At 39.1% G+C, this 14337-nt stretch overlaps 1 protein-coding gene across 1 annotated transcript; it reads right to left on the bottom strand.

The window, feature by feature from the left end:
• Positions 1-592: 592 nt before the first annotated feature.
• Positions 593-2049, bottom strand: LOC107772589 (36.4 kDa proline-rich protein). Its single transcript, XM_075235993.1, has 2 exons — positions 1050-2049; positions 593-919 (listed from the first exon to the last, which is right to left on the bottom strand). The coding sequence occupies exon 1, from the start codon at positions 1997-1999 to the stop codon at positions 1574-1576; it is 426 nt and encodes a 141-aa protein (XP_075092094.1). The 5' UTR covers positions 2000-2049; the 3' UTR covers positions 593-919; positions 1050-1573.
• Positions 2050-14337: the final 12288 nt, after the last annotated feature.

Below are 14337 nucleotides of genomic sequence, written 5' to 3'. Positions count from 1 at the left end.
AAGTTTTATCCTATTAACTCGTTCAATCCTATCTCTACTAAATTTTTAAAAAATATTAAAATTTAAAATATTTTATTCATAATTGTATAATATATATATATTATAATGATACAATAATATTTTCTATTTTCGGGCCTTAAATATTTGGGAGCCTAATGCAAGAGTTTTACTTGCCTTACCCTAGAGCCGTCCTTGTTTAAATAAATTAAATAATTAATCTTAACATTTTGTGATTGCACTCACGTTCTAGGCTAATAATCATAACTCCGTTCACTATTTTCTCCTCATTTGCTATTCACAAAAGGGGCGGACGATTAATATATCTGTATAAATTTACTAAGTTTTTTTATCTAAATAATAATGTATGACTCCAAAGTAATACTCGAGCATTCGTAATCGTAACGTAGGTCCGTCGCTGATTCACGAGCTTAAACTATACAAAAATTCGATAATTTCTTACTTCTTTGGGGGGAAAAGAACGTTTATCCTCTTCTTCTTCCTTTTATGGGACGTGAGGGTGGGGCAGTGAAAAATTAATTTAAACATTAAGTGAACAAATTAAAAGACAAAAATTAGTAGTAATAGAACTATAAGCAGGAAAAAAAACAATACATAGAAAAAAAGTTATCAATACACTTTTTCATCTTTGCAAAAATCAAATAAAAACATTAATTTATAAATAGTTTTCATAAACTAATTACTAATTCTACAAAAGACAAAAATCAACAGTAGTACCACTCTTGGGTAAAAAAGGGTTGGGGCCGGGGGGGGGGGGGGGGGACAGTAGTACCGATCACGAGATACAATTTGGTGTGGGGGTTGTTGGAAAGTGAAAACAATTTTAATCAGAAACTAAAACATCATCTCATGTCGAACATAGTCCATACAATACTCCAAAGTGCAAACCTTAGCTTGTAACCTGCAATTTCAGAATAATTTATGACTAAAATGAGCTTAACCGCCTTTCTAAATATATATAATAAATAAACCTAAATTAAATATGAATTATTTTCGTTTACTAGTCAACAACAGCTAAAACAATAACTCACATTGCTAGAAAATACAATCAAAATATTTGTCCTAGCTAATCTCCCAGAGCCTTGAGTTTCAAAACTACAATACTCTTCTGTCAAGAGGATTCAACGATTTAGACATAAATAATTAAAATAAATTCATTTACCCATGTCACAGTAGATTTTTCTGATAAAAGATATTTAATTGAACTTTCTTTGGACCATGTAGCTACACCTCTTCATGTGTTGCATCAAATCGAGGTACAACACTATCAATCCATACTAAATGTTTCTACATAAACCAAAACGTATTTATGATGCAAGCTAGTGTGCGTCTTAATAGTCAATGAAGCGGGAGAAAAATCAGGAGGCCTCAAGATCTAATTCTTGGTGAGCAAAGTTTCTGATATCATACTAGTAAGAGGTAGCAGATATCCACTGAAAAAGTCAGTACACGTAAACCGGCCCCAATACCACTAATATAAAAAAAAAAATGCGAGCTAGAGATATATAAAGGTTAAAGGGGTAGTACAAGAAATTGCATACTTAACTCAAAAAGTCTACAAAGAGCAAGTGTAGCCAGGAGGTGGAGTCTTGCCACAAGTTAGAAGGAGTTGAAGTGCCAAAGGGACATAAAGATTAAGATTTAGAAGCTTAAGCTTAAGAGTTGTACAAAGACAAACTGCAGCTTCAATTTCCACAAGCCCTTGAATAATTGGACAACATTCATTAATAACAGGATTACCAATCCCAATATGAACTAGCCCACCAAGAAGATCAACACAAGCTCCAAGTTTAAGTGTATCAATAGGGCAAGTAGTAGTCTCTTTTGGTGGTGATGGAATAATATTAATAGGTGGAATATTGGGAGTAGTTTTGGGTTTCTTGTGTTTTTTGCAATGGTTACAACCAAGAATGGGAGTGATTGAAGAAATTATGAGAAGTATAGAGATGAAAAGAAGAGATGTTTTTTTGGAGAAATCCATTTTTTTTTTCAAGTGAGGAAAGGGGATAGGGTTGAGATATTGGTACAAATGTTAGATGTTATATAGAATGAAATGATTTGAGATAAGTGGTGAAAACAAACAAAACTCCTAAAACTTTGCACGTGAACAAGGGGGTCTAATATGGTCATGCCAAGTTTTGTCTACTACATGGCAAATATAATATGCTTCTATCAATATTACAATTACTTCCACTCATAGCCGAATTCATAGTCAATCGGTCGAGATGATATTATTATTTCATATAATTTAGTTTTATCTTTTCTTTATATATATATATATATATATATATATATATATATATATATATATATATATATATATATATATAGGAATCATGAATTACATTTAATTTTAGTCCTTTTTATGCATCAATCATGATAATCCATACCATCACTCATTGTAAAGAATCATTATTAATTTTGTGGAGTTTAAATACACTATCTTCTTATACTAAGAGCGCTTAGGGGAGCTTAATGCACTGAACTGCCTTATTTTATTTTATTTGCTGATATATGTGACATGGGTATGAGTTTAACCTTTGCATTGTATCAATAGTTCGACCCGCATGGAAAGTAGAGTAAATAAACTTTGAAGGCAAAAATAGAAGATAAGAAGGAGTAAAGTTACTCCTCTATATGCTTAACAACAGTAATTTTAGAGCATATCTAGTGTAAGTACGTAATTTTTGATCCGAGCAACTTTTTTAAAAATAGTCCTAGTATTTTTAGGATATTTATTTGAGTTTATTTCTATAGGATTTTACTTTATTATTAATTTTAATTCTATTTTTAAGGCGCAAAAATTGAAAAATACAAAAATAGTTTCATGTTTTATCTTATTTCTATTTACAGTATATATATAGTTTCATGTTTTACCTTATTTCTATTTAGTTTAGGTTATTAATATTTTATAGCCATATCTTTTGTTTTTACCATGATTTTTCACTTTTATTTTGAGTATAATAATTTATATAAAATTGATATTTAAAAAAAATGGTTTCATAGTATGATATATATTTTATTTAATTAATGGGAATTAGTTTTATTTTTTATATATAGTTAAGAAATTGGGTTTGTTAGTCAATGAACCTTATGAATTAAAGAAGTCCCAAATTTTGGCCCAATTTCAGCCAAGACAAGGCCCAAATCTGGGCAACCCAATTCCCCCTTGCAATGTAGCCCCATATCCACCGACCCAACATTTTGACCCCCAACCCGTCTGCCTATCCGCCCCATTCCCCCCCTCTAATCTTGGCCTTCCATTAACTTTGATCCAACAGACCCAATTAATCCCCACATCCATATAAAATCTTACTTTTAACCAAACCCTAAACCTAAAATACACAACACCAAGCGGCGCCCCCCTCCCATGCTCTTACCGTTTCCAGCTCGTGCCAAACTCGCCGGGAAACTCAAAAAAAAACCGGCGAGTTCACTCAGCCGAGTGCCATGGTCCCCCCTCTCGTCTTCTCCTTCTTCCACGTCATCCCTTCCGCACCAAATCTCATCATTTTAATCTGATTCATGCGGATTCCTTCTTTTATTTCTTTTGTTTAAACAAAAATCCGGACCCTTGAATAAATCGGGGAAGAATGGGAATCGTTGGATGAAATTTTTGTCCAAAAATCTCCATTTTTCCTATTTTTATTTGTGAAAGGGATTTTCGGATTTTATCTGGTGGTCCCACATGCTTTCTTGGAGAAAACGGAGGAGGAAGCTTCGAGAGGGAGCTATATATTTGATGTTTTTCGGACAGAAAAGGGAGAGAAAAATTTGGAGAATTTCTTGACAAAAAGAGCTAGGGTTTTTCGAATTTTTGGTTGTTCCGTAAATTTCAATTCATTCAAAAATTGGAGTTTTCTTTTAGTGTTCTTTGATTCTGTTTTGTTTCGTTTTTCATATATAAAAAAGAACAAAAATTAGTTTCTTCTGATTCGGATTTTACATCAAAGTGAGAAAAATACAAAAAAAGAGTCAGTTTCTTCTTTTGGATTCTTGTTCGAAATGGAGTTTAGCTGAGGTTCGAGGTTCGATATCAGTCACCAATCTGAAGTTCCGTCTGAGCTCCTGTCCGATTCATTTGCTTGTTTCTTCGTTGGAATTATGGGAATTGAAGTCGAGCTTCCGTTGAATCATATATTGTTACTTAAAGAGGAGTTCAACTTTACAGGTTCATTCCCGCGTCCCTCTTCTTTATTTGAATTTGTTTGGAATAGATTGAAATGTTTAAGAATCATAACAAATGGATTAAATAAGCAGTGATTTCGAAGATTGTATTTAACTTCCCTTTGATTCGAGTCTACGTTCTGTGTCGATTGTATGTGCGTTGAATTTTTCTGGTGAAACCTCCTAGATGATAAACGAGCATGAACTGTTCGGATCCCTGTTTGGTTCAGTCAGATTGATATTTGAAGTGTTAGAACCAATCCCGATGAAACTGTGTATTCATCGTGTCGAGCGGAAGTTGATTTGTCATTGTTTTTGCTTATGATTAAGTAGTTGAAGGCCTTCAGCCATTAGAGTAGTATGTTCTTTGACTTCATCTCTGTTTAAGGTTTGGAGTTCCGAGTTTGGATTTTCATACTCTTTGAAACATGCTTACAAATAAAACCATGCCTTCCAGCTATCCTTATCTGAAACGGAATCACACTTTCTCACATGTGTTGAACTAGAATTTCTCTGTTGTTTCCATGACTAGACAGAATAGTTCAGTTCGCTTGGATTTGTGAGTTGTTTTCCCATATAGTCAGTTCGATCATGAGTTAGTAAATCAAATAGTGTGCATTTTGGAGAAGGGTGTGGCATTAATCAACTGGTATTAGACTGCTGATTGCTCTTAATCTCCTGTGTTGCAAACTAAGTTTGGATTAGTTTACTTTCATCATGGTCAATCTTGGCATGTTAAGTGTTTGATTACCAGAACTATAGTTTGTGTCCGCATCAACAGTTTGCATAATTATTCAGTTTATCTGCTCAAATGTGTGCTAGTATACATGAACTTTTCATAATAACGGGCTTGATCTAATGGGCGTTAGGTATTTATTGTATGATTGTTTTCTTATGCAATGAAAAAGGGCATTGTTTTCCAGTGTCGAATGCATTTTTGAGTTTATAGTGGGAATTAGAATAGTAATTAAATAGGTAAACATGTGCTTATGTGATTTTATTGGTAACGGGTAATTGTTTGTGAAGAGAGGGAAATATGCAATTATTTGGTCTCCAAAGGGATGGTGAGGTGGACATGACTGTTCTTGTCATGCTTCAATTCATTTTCCTTACTATATTTTTCCTCTCCATGAGCATTGGATGTTATTTGTTATTTCACTGATTGGTTGTTGGATATGAAATTGTTTGGATGATTGTTGGGCCGTGGGAGTATGGAAAGACCGAAGCCCATTAACGATTAATTTGTCTCCATGCTTTAAGTGTCGTGCTCAGTCTAATAAAAACGAAAAGTTAAAAAGGGAATGAACATGAACTTAACTTTATATATTTAGTTTCTATTTGTTTTGATTTTATTATATTGCCCGCTAGGAGCATGTTAGGCTGTCATCATTTGGGTAGGCAAGCTTTAGGATTTGTATTGGTTTCGAGGTGAGAGGTCATTCCCTTAGTTAAATTTATCCGGGGAATGCCCTGAAGGATTTGTACATATTTTATTACGGGGAATACCCCGTAGTATTCTGTAACTGGAGGCCGAAGGCGAACTCATAGTACTTTTATTTCTATTTCACTTTTGTTTTTATCTTTCTTTTATTATATGGGAACGACCTCGAGCCTCTTGTGTGTTTGTTTTTCTTTTCTGTGTTTGTTTTAGCTCAATTCGAATATTTTAAAAGCCAACTTGATCATGTACGCAACCGTACTAGCTACGGGACTCGGGGAGTGCTTAACACCTTCTCCCCGAGTCAAATGAATCCCCTTACCCTAATCTCTGGTGCGGACTTAGTTTTAGAGTCTGAAATGTTTTAAAAGGAAAAGTCATTTTAAAAGAAAAACGGTAACCTGGCACACTGAAATCAAAGTCAGGTAGTGACTCTGAGTTATTTCCTTTTGAACACAATTTTGTCACTTTTTAATTAAAAACTCTTTTGAGCTTTACTAAATCTTTTTATTTATTTAAGATGGTTTAGTGAAGTTTGGTTAAAAAGGGGTGTGACATCTCTGGCGACTCTGCTGGGGAACTGCAGATTCGAGCTAGTATTTGATCTTGTTGGTTTTTAGGATATTCAGTTGAGGTTTTTATGTGTTTTGTTTGCTTTTTTATTTTGTTTATATCGTTTTTATTTGCTAGTTGCTTATTTGTTTACAGTTTTTCCTTAATGTGTTACTGCTTTATAAACTGTCATCATGTGCATAACCATGGGTCTTCTTTCTGCAACAAATCTCGGAGTACGCGTCGCGTGCACGAACTCTTTGTTGAGTCACCCTCAATTTAGGAGGGGGGGCCGTCAAACGTATGGAGTGAGTGGAAAGCTTGAGCAGCCACTATCGACCATACGCTCCCCCGAATTGCCTTGTTAGTGAACCCCAGACTTAGGTCAGCCTTTAGGTCATTTTTATTTGCATCATGTCATTTAGACCTAACAGGGCTCGGTCTCAGGTACCATGTCCCTTTGTAGGAAGCCTATCCAAATTTTGTCAAAATGGGCCCGTGGCCCAAAAAGACATTCAATCATCCCTATGTGATACATGTTGCATCTTTAAGGGTAAAAAGGTCATTTGGCGGACCGATGCTTGGGAAAGAAGGGTGAAAGACGAAGCAAGTAGGGTCCAGTTATATTTTTCTTTCACTACTTTTTTTTTAAAAAAAATGAAAATGAAAAATCCAAAAAAGATTTTACATTTTCCCATTATTTTCCAAAAAATTCAAAAAAAAAGAAAAGAAAAAAAAAAGAAAATCCAAAAGATTTTACATTTTCCATCATTTTCCAAAAATTCAAAAAAAAGGAGTAAATAAAATCCAAAAAGAGTTTACATTTTCCATCATTTCTTAAAAAGACAAAAAAATATGGTTTTTTCAAATTAGTTGCATTTTTTTAAAAAAGGCTTTCTCCCATGACCAATCTTCCCGAACTACGCGAACCTGATTCTCGTCTTCTGGAGCGGGATACGTAGGCAACCCACATAGGGTCCGGTCTTCCTATTAGGTCCTAGGTTCTTGGCTTCCGAGGTCATAGCCAAATCTTGCATGTATAGCCATATTTGGCCACATTGGCCGTTTTTGCAAAAATAGAAGTGTTTTCTCAAAGTAGTTTGTTATTTCTTATCTTAGGATCTTGAGTCTACAATAAAGTGTCCTCTTAATTCTAAAGGTTCATTCCTGTCAAATTTGCTTGTCTAGCCACTTTTGGCCATGTCGGCCATTCTTGCAAAATAAGGTTATCTTCGCAAGAGTGGCTCAATTACCCATGTCTTAGGATCTTAAATTTATAACTCAGTGTCATATCACTTTAAGGTCCATCCACGTCGTGTTTGCGTCCCTAGCCACATTTGGCCACATCGGCCATTTTTGCAAAAAAAAGGTCTATTTCTGCAAAGTAATTTTTAAGACCACGATTGTCGGGATATTAGAGTCATGTAAGCTTTAAATGGAGTATTTCTCATGCATTAGGGGTCAACTTTGTCAAGTTTGCGCTAATAGCCACTTTCAGCCACTTAGGCCATTTTGCAAATATAGACAAGTTGTGTCCTGCATTTGTCGACTAGGAAATGTGGTGGGGTCACGTAGTGTACCGAGGTGCTAACCATGTTTGCTTCATTCAGGTATGGACCCACTGATTCGATCCAAAGTGTTGATGGTAGTAAAGATTCCTAGGAAGTTGATCAAGTGGTGGAAAATGTTTTCATCGTTAGAGCAGCATGAGTTAATGCAGAGATCGGGCACCCTAACTTCCCTTCTTGATATCACACCCCACCCAGACTTAGTGGAGGCGATGCTGACTTATTGGGATCCGCAAAAGTTGATTTTCAGATTTGGAGAGTGTGAGATGACTCCTACCTTGGCGGAAATCTCTGGTCTCACTCGTTTAAGCTATATAGGCAAGGACATGATACTTCCCCGAGACCACTCTAGGACAAGATTCCTCAGCGACCTAGGCCTGAAAGATAATAAGCATTTAAAATGTCTCGAGCAGTTCTGGATATCCTTGGATTATTTGTTTGCTAGATTTGGACCACAGGATAGTTTTGATATCTTTTGGGATGAGTTCTGCACAACCAAGGCAAAGTGGCAAAGACGTCGCCTCGAAGCTTTCAGCCTTACTTTGTTGGGATTATTGGTTTTTCCATTAGATGAGAGGCACATTAGTACCCGTCTATAGTCAGTGGTAATGGTACTATTTCATGAGAAGCAACGCAAAACCGTTACCGTTGTGCCGATGATCTTAGCAGAGTTGTACCGAGCCCTGAGTAAGGTTAGGGGAGGTGTCAGATATTTTGAGGGAAGTAACCTTTTGCTACAGTTGTGGATGATGGAGCATTTGCACACCGCTTCCTTACTTTGTCCCATCGACCGTGCCTTGAGGGATCGGGTGGTATACATCGAACGCAGGATGAAATCTCCTAAGTTTACGTACCCAGTAGGCGTCACGGCTTGGATTGAGTTCCTTGGTTTGAGGACAAATGGGAATGTTTTTTGGGCTTACCTTTGGCTACCTTTGGATGATATCTTGGTAGGGTGCCTCATGCAGCCTTTCCTGATGCTGATAAGACTCAAGTGTGTCAGGTCGTACACTCCCGTTAGGGTAATGCGGCAATTGGGCAGAAGACAAGAGGAGCCTCCAACTTTGAACCTTCGAAGGCACATCATAAATTTTAGCAAAAAGGCGGCTGATAAAATCAAGTATGTGCAATACTGGAATAATGCAAAGAGGATGAAGAAAAATACATTAGTAGAGGACGTTGGCAAGCCCGAGTGTATTCAGGAGTACTTGATTTGGTTACAGTCCGTCCCGCCAGGGGTCAGCATCTCATTGCCAGCCCAACTCAGGGGTCGGGCAGTTCAGACAAATGATTTTGGGGAGGCATCGGACCAAGATCCTTGGGATAAGCTTGAGTTGATAAAGTCTCAGTTAGCGGGGTTGGCAGCAAACGTGGAGCAGCATAGCCAGTATTTGTTTAGGGTCGGCCTTCAGGATGCGGGGGCACACGCCAGGGCCTTTATTCCCAGCATCGGTGTTTCTTTACTAGGCATGTTACAGAGTTTGAGCATGATGGACAGCCCAGGACCATCCCGGTCAGGACAGTCGCATTCAGGAGCAGCTTGAGGAGTCATTCTATTTAGGTGTTTTGAGATTGTCTTATGTTGTTTTTACTTTCGTGTCTTGTCTAGAAGTACCGAGTCCTTTAGGTAATGTCAGAGTCTGTCGTAGTGTAGTTGAGTCTGTCATGTCTTTTATTATCATATTTCCCTTTGTATTTTAATATCGAAAAGTTTTAAATGAAAAATCCCAAAAAGATTTTGTTTTCAATTTATTTTCCACCACTTCTCCTGAACTACGCTTGGTCTGATTCATGAGGGACATGATACGTAGGCAACCTACATCGGGTTCGATCAAATCATTTTTGGTTCAAAATAAAAGGAGAAAGAAAAAGAAAAGAGTGATAAGAGGTGTTGGGAAGAAAGAGAAGAAAGGATTGAAATGAGCAAATTGGGATGATGCCATATGACCCTGCGACCCTCAAAGCCATTTTAGAACCGTTGATTGTTGCTAGGTGCATTGCACGTAATGTGATATTATTATTTGATAAATGCTCTAACGCTAACATGGTGGTTTTGTGTTGTTGTCCTTTGTTATCTCTATTAAGTTTCAAGAAGGTGGTTAGTTTGTTGGCATCCTGGCAAGTCATCCATACAACACCCGATCAAAGCGTCAAACAATCATGGTTAGCAAGGAAACAGACACTGGAGTTGTAGACCCACCAAGGGAGATTGTTGAGTCGGAATCGGAACTGCAAGAGGAGGTCCGGAGGTTGAAGCGTCAGATGGCAGAAATGTATCAAGCCTGGATTAAGGGACATCCTCCACCCTCGTTCCCTACCAACTACACAGAAAACCCTGCTTCCATTCCACCACTCTCTCAATCCCAGATGCCCAATACCATTGATCTTTCCCCACAACACGCACCTGTCTTTACCCCTTACCACAACTACCCCGACACTTCAGCCCAAACTGTTCATGCTCCGCCAACCAAAACAACCTCATACCCTGCTCCGACATCTGTTCCTATTTTTGTACCCCCTCCACAAGCTACCCTCCACCGATCCTCCAGTAAGCCTGTGTTCCCCGCTACAGATGCCCACTACTATGCACCGGAGCCCACCTTCAAAGTCCCAGATCCTTACTCTTACAATCCCCAATTTGAACCTCATGTTGAAACTGACAAACTGCCCAAGAACGCAGAGCAAGAAGAGATGTTTAGGAAGGTAAAGAGTCTGGAGCAATCATTGAGAAATATGCAAGGGTTGGGAAACCAAGTGAGTGTAGCCTATAAGGATTTGTGTTTGTTCCCCGACGTCCAATTGTCTGCCGGGTTCAAGATGCCCAAGTTTGACTTGTATGACGGACATGGGGATCCTGTAGCTCATCTGAGAGGTTATTGTAGTAAAATGAGAGACGCCGGGGGAAAAGATGAATTACTGATGGCATACTTCAGCCAAAGTCTGAGTGGGGCAACTTTAGAATGGTACACCCGCCAGGACGCCAGTAGGTGGTACTCCTGGGACGGTATGGCTCAGGCCTTCGCCCAGCACTTTCAGTACAATATAGACATTGTTCCAGACCGCCTATCTCTGACCAAGATGGAAAAGAAACCCAGTGAAAGCTTTAGAGAATATGGGCTCCTATGGAGGGAGCAAGCTGCACGAGGCAATCCTCCGATGGAAGAGGACGAGATGGTTAAATACTTTCTTCAAGCCCTAGAGCCCACTTACTATGGCCACTTGATCTCAGCCATTGGTAAGTCTTTCAATGATGTGGTGAAGATGGGAGAAATGGTGGAAGAGGGGCTCAAATCGAGTAAGATCATGAGCTATTCTGCTATAAAAGCAACCACCCAGGCAATCCAGAGTGGTACCGGAAGTTTGCTAGGCAAGAAGAAGAAGGAAGATGTTTGTCTCCGGATCATGGCATGGCCAGAGGGGTTCACCTCATCGGTACATCCATCCTCGACCCCGACCCCAAGCCTACGCCCAAGCTCCATATAATCCACCTCAATATTACTTTCCCCGCAAAACCCCCAATACTCAGCCAGGTCATCCCAATACCTTGTTCACCACGCACAGTCATATGCTCAACCCCCTCCTTACCCGCAATGGCGTGCTCCAGCTTCGCAGAATATCTACCCAGCTCCACAAAATACCTATCCACCCCCACAACCCTATCAAAACCCCATTGGTTCAAATTTTCGATCAAGGCCAGAGTATACGAGAGAGAGGCAGCAGCGGAAACAAACTTTTACCCCGCTTGGAGAGTGCTATGCTAGTCTGTTTCAAAGATTAAGGCAGTTGGACATCTTGAGGCCGATTGAGTCAAAGATACCAAATCCCCCTCCAAAAAAACCTCGATTATTCCCTAAGATGCGCTTATTGTTCTGATGCTCTAGGGCATGACATAGAGAAGTGTTGGCATTCGAAACGGGCAATCCAAGAGCTCATTGATACAAACTAAATTGTAGTCCAAAGCCCAGATGTGCCAAACATCAACCAAAACCCTTTGCTAGACCATGCAGAGATGCACATGATTGAAATAGTTCACAAGGATGGGGAGCCCAAAATGTCTTCTAAGTCCGTCATGATGATTCGGGCCAGTGAAAGCAATTTGGTTAAAGCTCCAGACTCTACCAAAGCAACGCCCTTAACAGTTGAAGGGATGACAAAAAAGCCTAGCTCACTCAATTCAAAACCACCAGTGTTGGTCGTGAAAGGGCTGTCGAAAGATATCGGGGCAAGTCCGGAAAGTTCAAAAGTGGTAGTACCAGGGATTTCAAGTAAGCCTGTCATAGTTGTGAAGGGGGTTCCTACTACCCCTATCATCATTAAACCAGTAACCTAGCTTCCAGTGGTGGATGCCAAGGCTGTTCCGTGGAATTATAAATAAGTGATAGTGACATACAAAGGAAACGAAATAGAGGAAGAAGTCAATGAAACAGGAGGATTGACTCGTTCTGGGAGATGTTTCATCCCAGAAGAATTAAGGAAAGCCAAGCTATTCAAGGATAGCCCAATGCCAGTAAAGAAATCGGTCACTAAGGAAGAGGCTGAGGAGTTACTGAAAAAGATGAAAGCGCAGGATTATTCCATTGTGGAGCAGTTAAGGAAAACACCAGCTCAGATTTCTCTTTTATCTTTGTTGATACATTCAGATGAACATCGCAGGGTCTTGATGAAGATTTTGAATGAGGCACATGTTCCTTATAAGATCACAGTGAACCACCTGGAAAAGATTGCTGGCAGGATCTTCGAAGCAAATAGGATCACTTTCTCGGACGATGAACTTCCTATGGAGGGTACAGAACACAACCAAGCTCTTTATCTCACGGTGAAGTGTGAAGATTCTGTTGTCTCAAGGGTTTTGGTTGATAATGGTTCTAGTGCGAATATTTGTCCCCTGTCTAGTCTACAAAAACTAAAGATTGGCACCGAAAGAATCCACTTGAACAGTGTGTGTGTCCGAGGCTTTGATGGGGGAGGTAAAGATTCTGTTGGAGATATAATGCTCGAATTGTCAATAGGGCTTGTTGAGTTTACCATGGAATTCCAAGTGTTAGATGTGGCTGTCTCCTACAATTTGTTGTTGGGCAGGCCCTGGATACATGCTGCTAAGGCAGTCCCGTCTTCTCTACACCAAATGGTGAAGTTTGAATAGGACACGCAGGAAATAATTGTGCACGGTGATGAGGACTTGTCAGCCTGTAATGATACAATTGTTTTGTTCATCGAAGCTGAAGATGATAGGGGACCTTGGGTCTATCAGACTTTTGAAACAGTGTCTGTTGAGAAAATTCCTGAAGGAAAATGCATTTCGGGTCCTAATCTATCCTCCGCGTCCGTCATGGTTGCGAATGAAATATTGAAGAATGGTTTTGTACCGGGCAAGGGCCTGGGCTCATCTCTGCAGGGTATTGTGCATCCAGTGCGCCCCAGTGGGAATCCTGGTACATTTGGTTTGGGATTTATTCCCACAGAGAAGGACGTAAAAAAGGTTAAAATCTGAAACAGAAGGTATGGTCTCTCCCCAAGCCCGTCCCGCACATCTCTATGTCTTTTGTCAAGCGAGGGGCCGAAAAGCCTCCAACCTCCTCAATCCCAAAACCTGTGGTCGATGTTGATGAAGAGCTGATCAAGAGGTTCCAAAGTCTGTTCAAAGAGGTCAATATGGTAGAAGTTGGTGAAGGCTTTAGTAAAGCAGATGTGCATCTCGTTGGCCCAAAAGTGAAGCTTAGCAATTGGGAAGCTACTTCTCTCCCCACAAGGAAGGAGTTTTGGTAGTTTGCTTTGCTTTCCTTTCTGTTATCTGGGTTATTCCAGGGTTGTAATCCAGATTTTTAGTTTTTGCTTGTTTTGATGTTCAAACCCTGCTATCCTTTTATTTTCAATGAAATGCAATTTTCCGTTTTCCGTTATTCTTAATAGTGTTTTATTTTGTTTTTTTTCTTCTCTTGTATAGTTCTTTTTATGCTGGTTGCAGTGACATGACATGCATGAAGAGTTTTCAGCCGAGTCTTAAAAACCAATCTAATTCTGAAATAACAATCCAAGAAGTAGAATATGATGATAAAATAGAATATGATGAAGAAGCAGCATTTGAGGAAATCAGTAAAGAGCTAAAACAATTTGAAGAAAAAACAAAGCCTAATTTGAGTGAGACTGAAGCAATTAATTTAGGGGACCAGGATGATGTTAGGGAAACAAAGATAAGTGTGCATTTAGAATCGCGAGTTAAGGAGGAAATAATCAAAACATTGTTTGAGTACAAAGATGTTTTTGCATGCTCATATGACGATATGCCGGGCTTGAGCACTGATCTGGTAGTTCATAAATTGCCAACTGATCCAGCATCCCCTCATGTCAAGCAAAAGTTGCGAAAGTTCAAGACCGATATGAGTGTGAAGATCAAAGAAGAAATCACAAAGCAGCTTACTGCAAAGGTCATTCGAGTCACTCGATATCCCACTTGGTTAGCCAATGTTGTGCCAGTACCGAAGAAGGATGGTAAGACCAGGGTCTGTGTTGATTACCGTGATCTTAACAAAGCAATCCCAAAGGATGATTTTCCATTGTCGAACATTCACATTCTGATCGATAATTGTGTCAAAC

The sequence above is a fragment of the Nicotiana tabacum genome, chromosome 18 (genome assembly GCF_000715075.1).
Source record: "Nicotiana tabacum cultivar K326 chromosome 18, ASM71507v2, whole genome shotgun sequence".
NCBI classification, from domain to species: Eukaryota; Viridiplantae; Streptophyta; class Magnoliopsida; order Solanales; family Solanaceae; genus Nicotiana; species Nicotiana tabacum.
The sequence above is the reverse complement of the archived record's forward strand: the minus strand, read 5'-3'. Positions and strand labels throughout refer to the sequence as shown.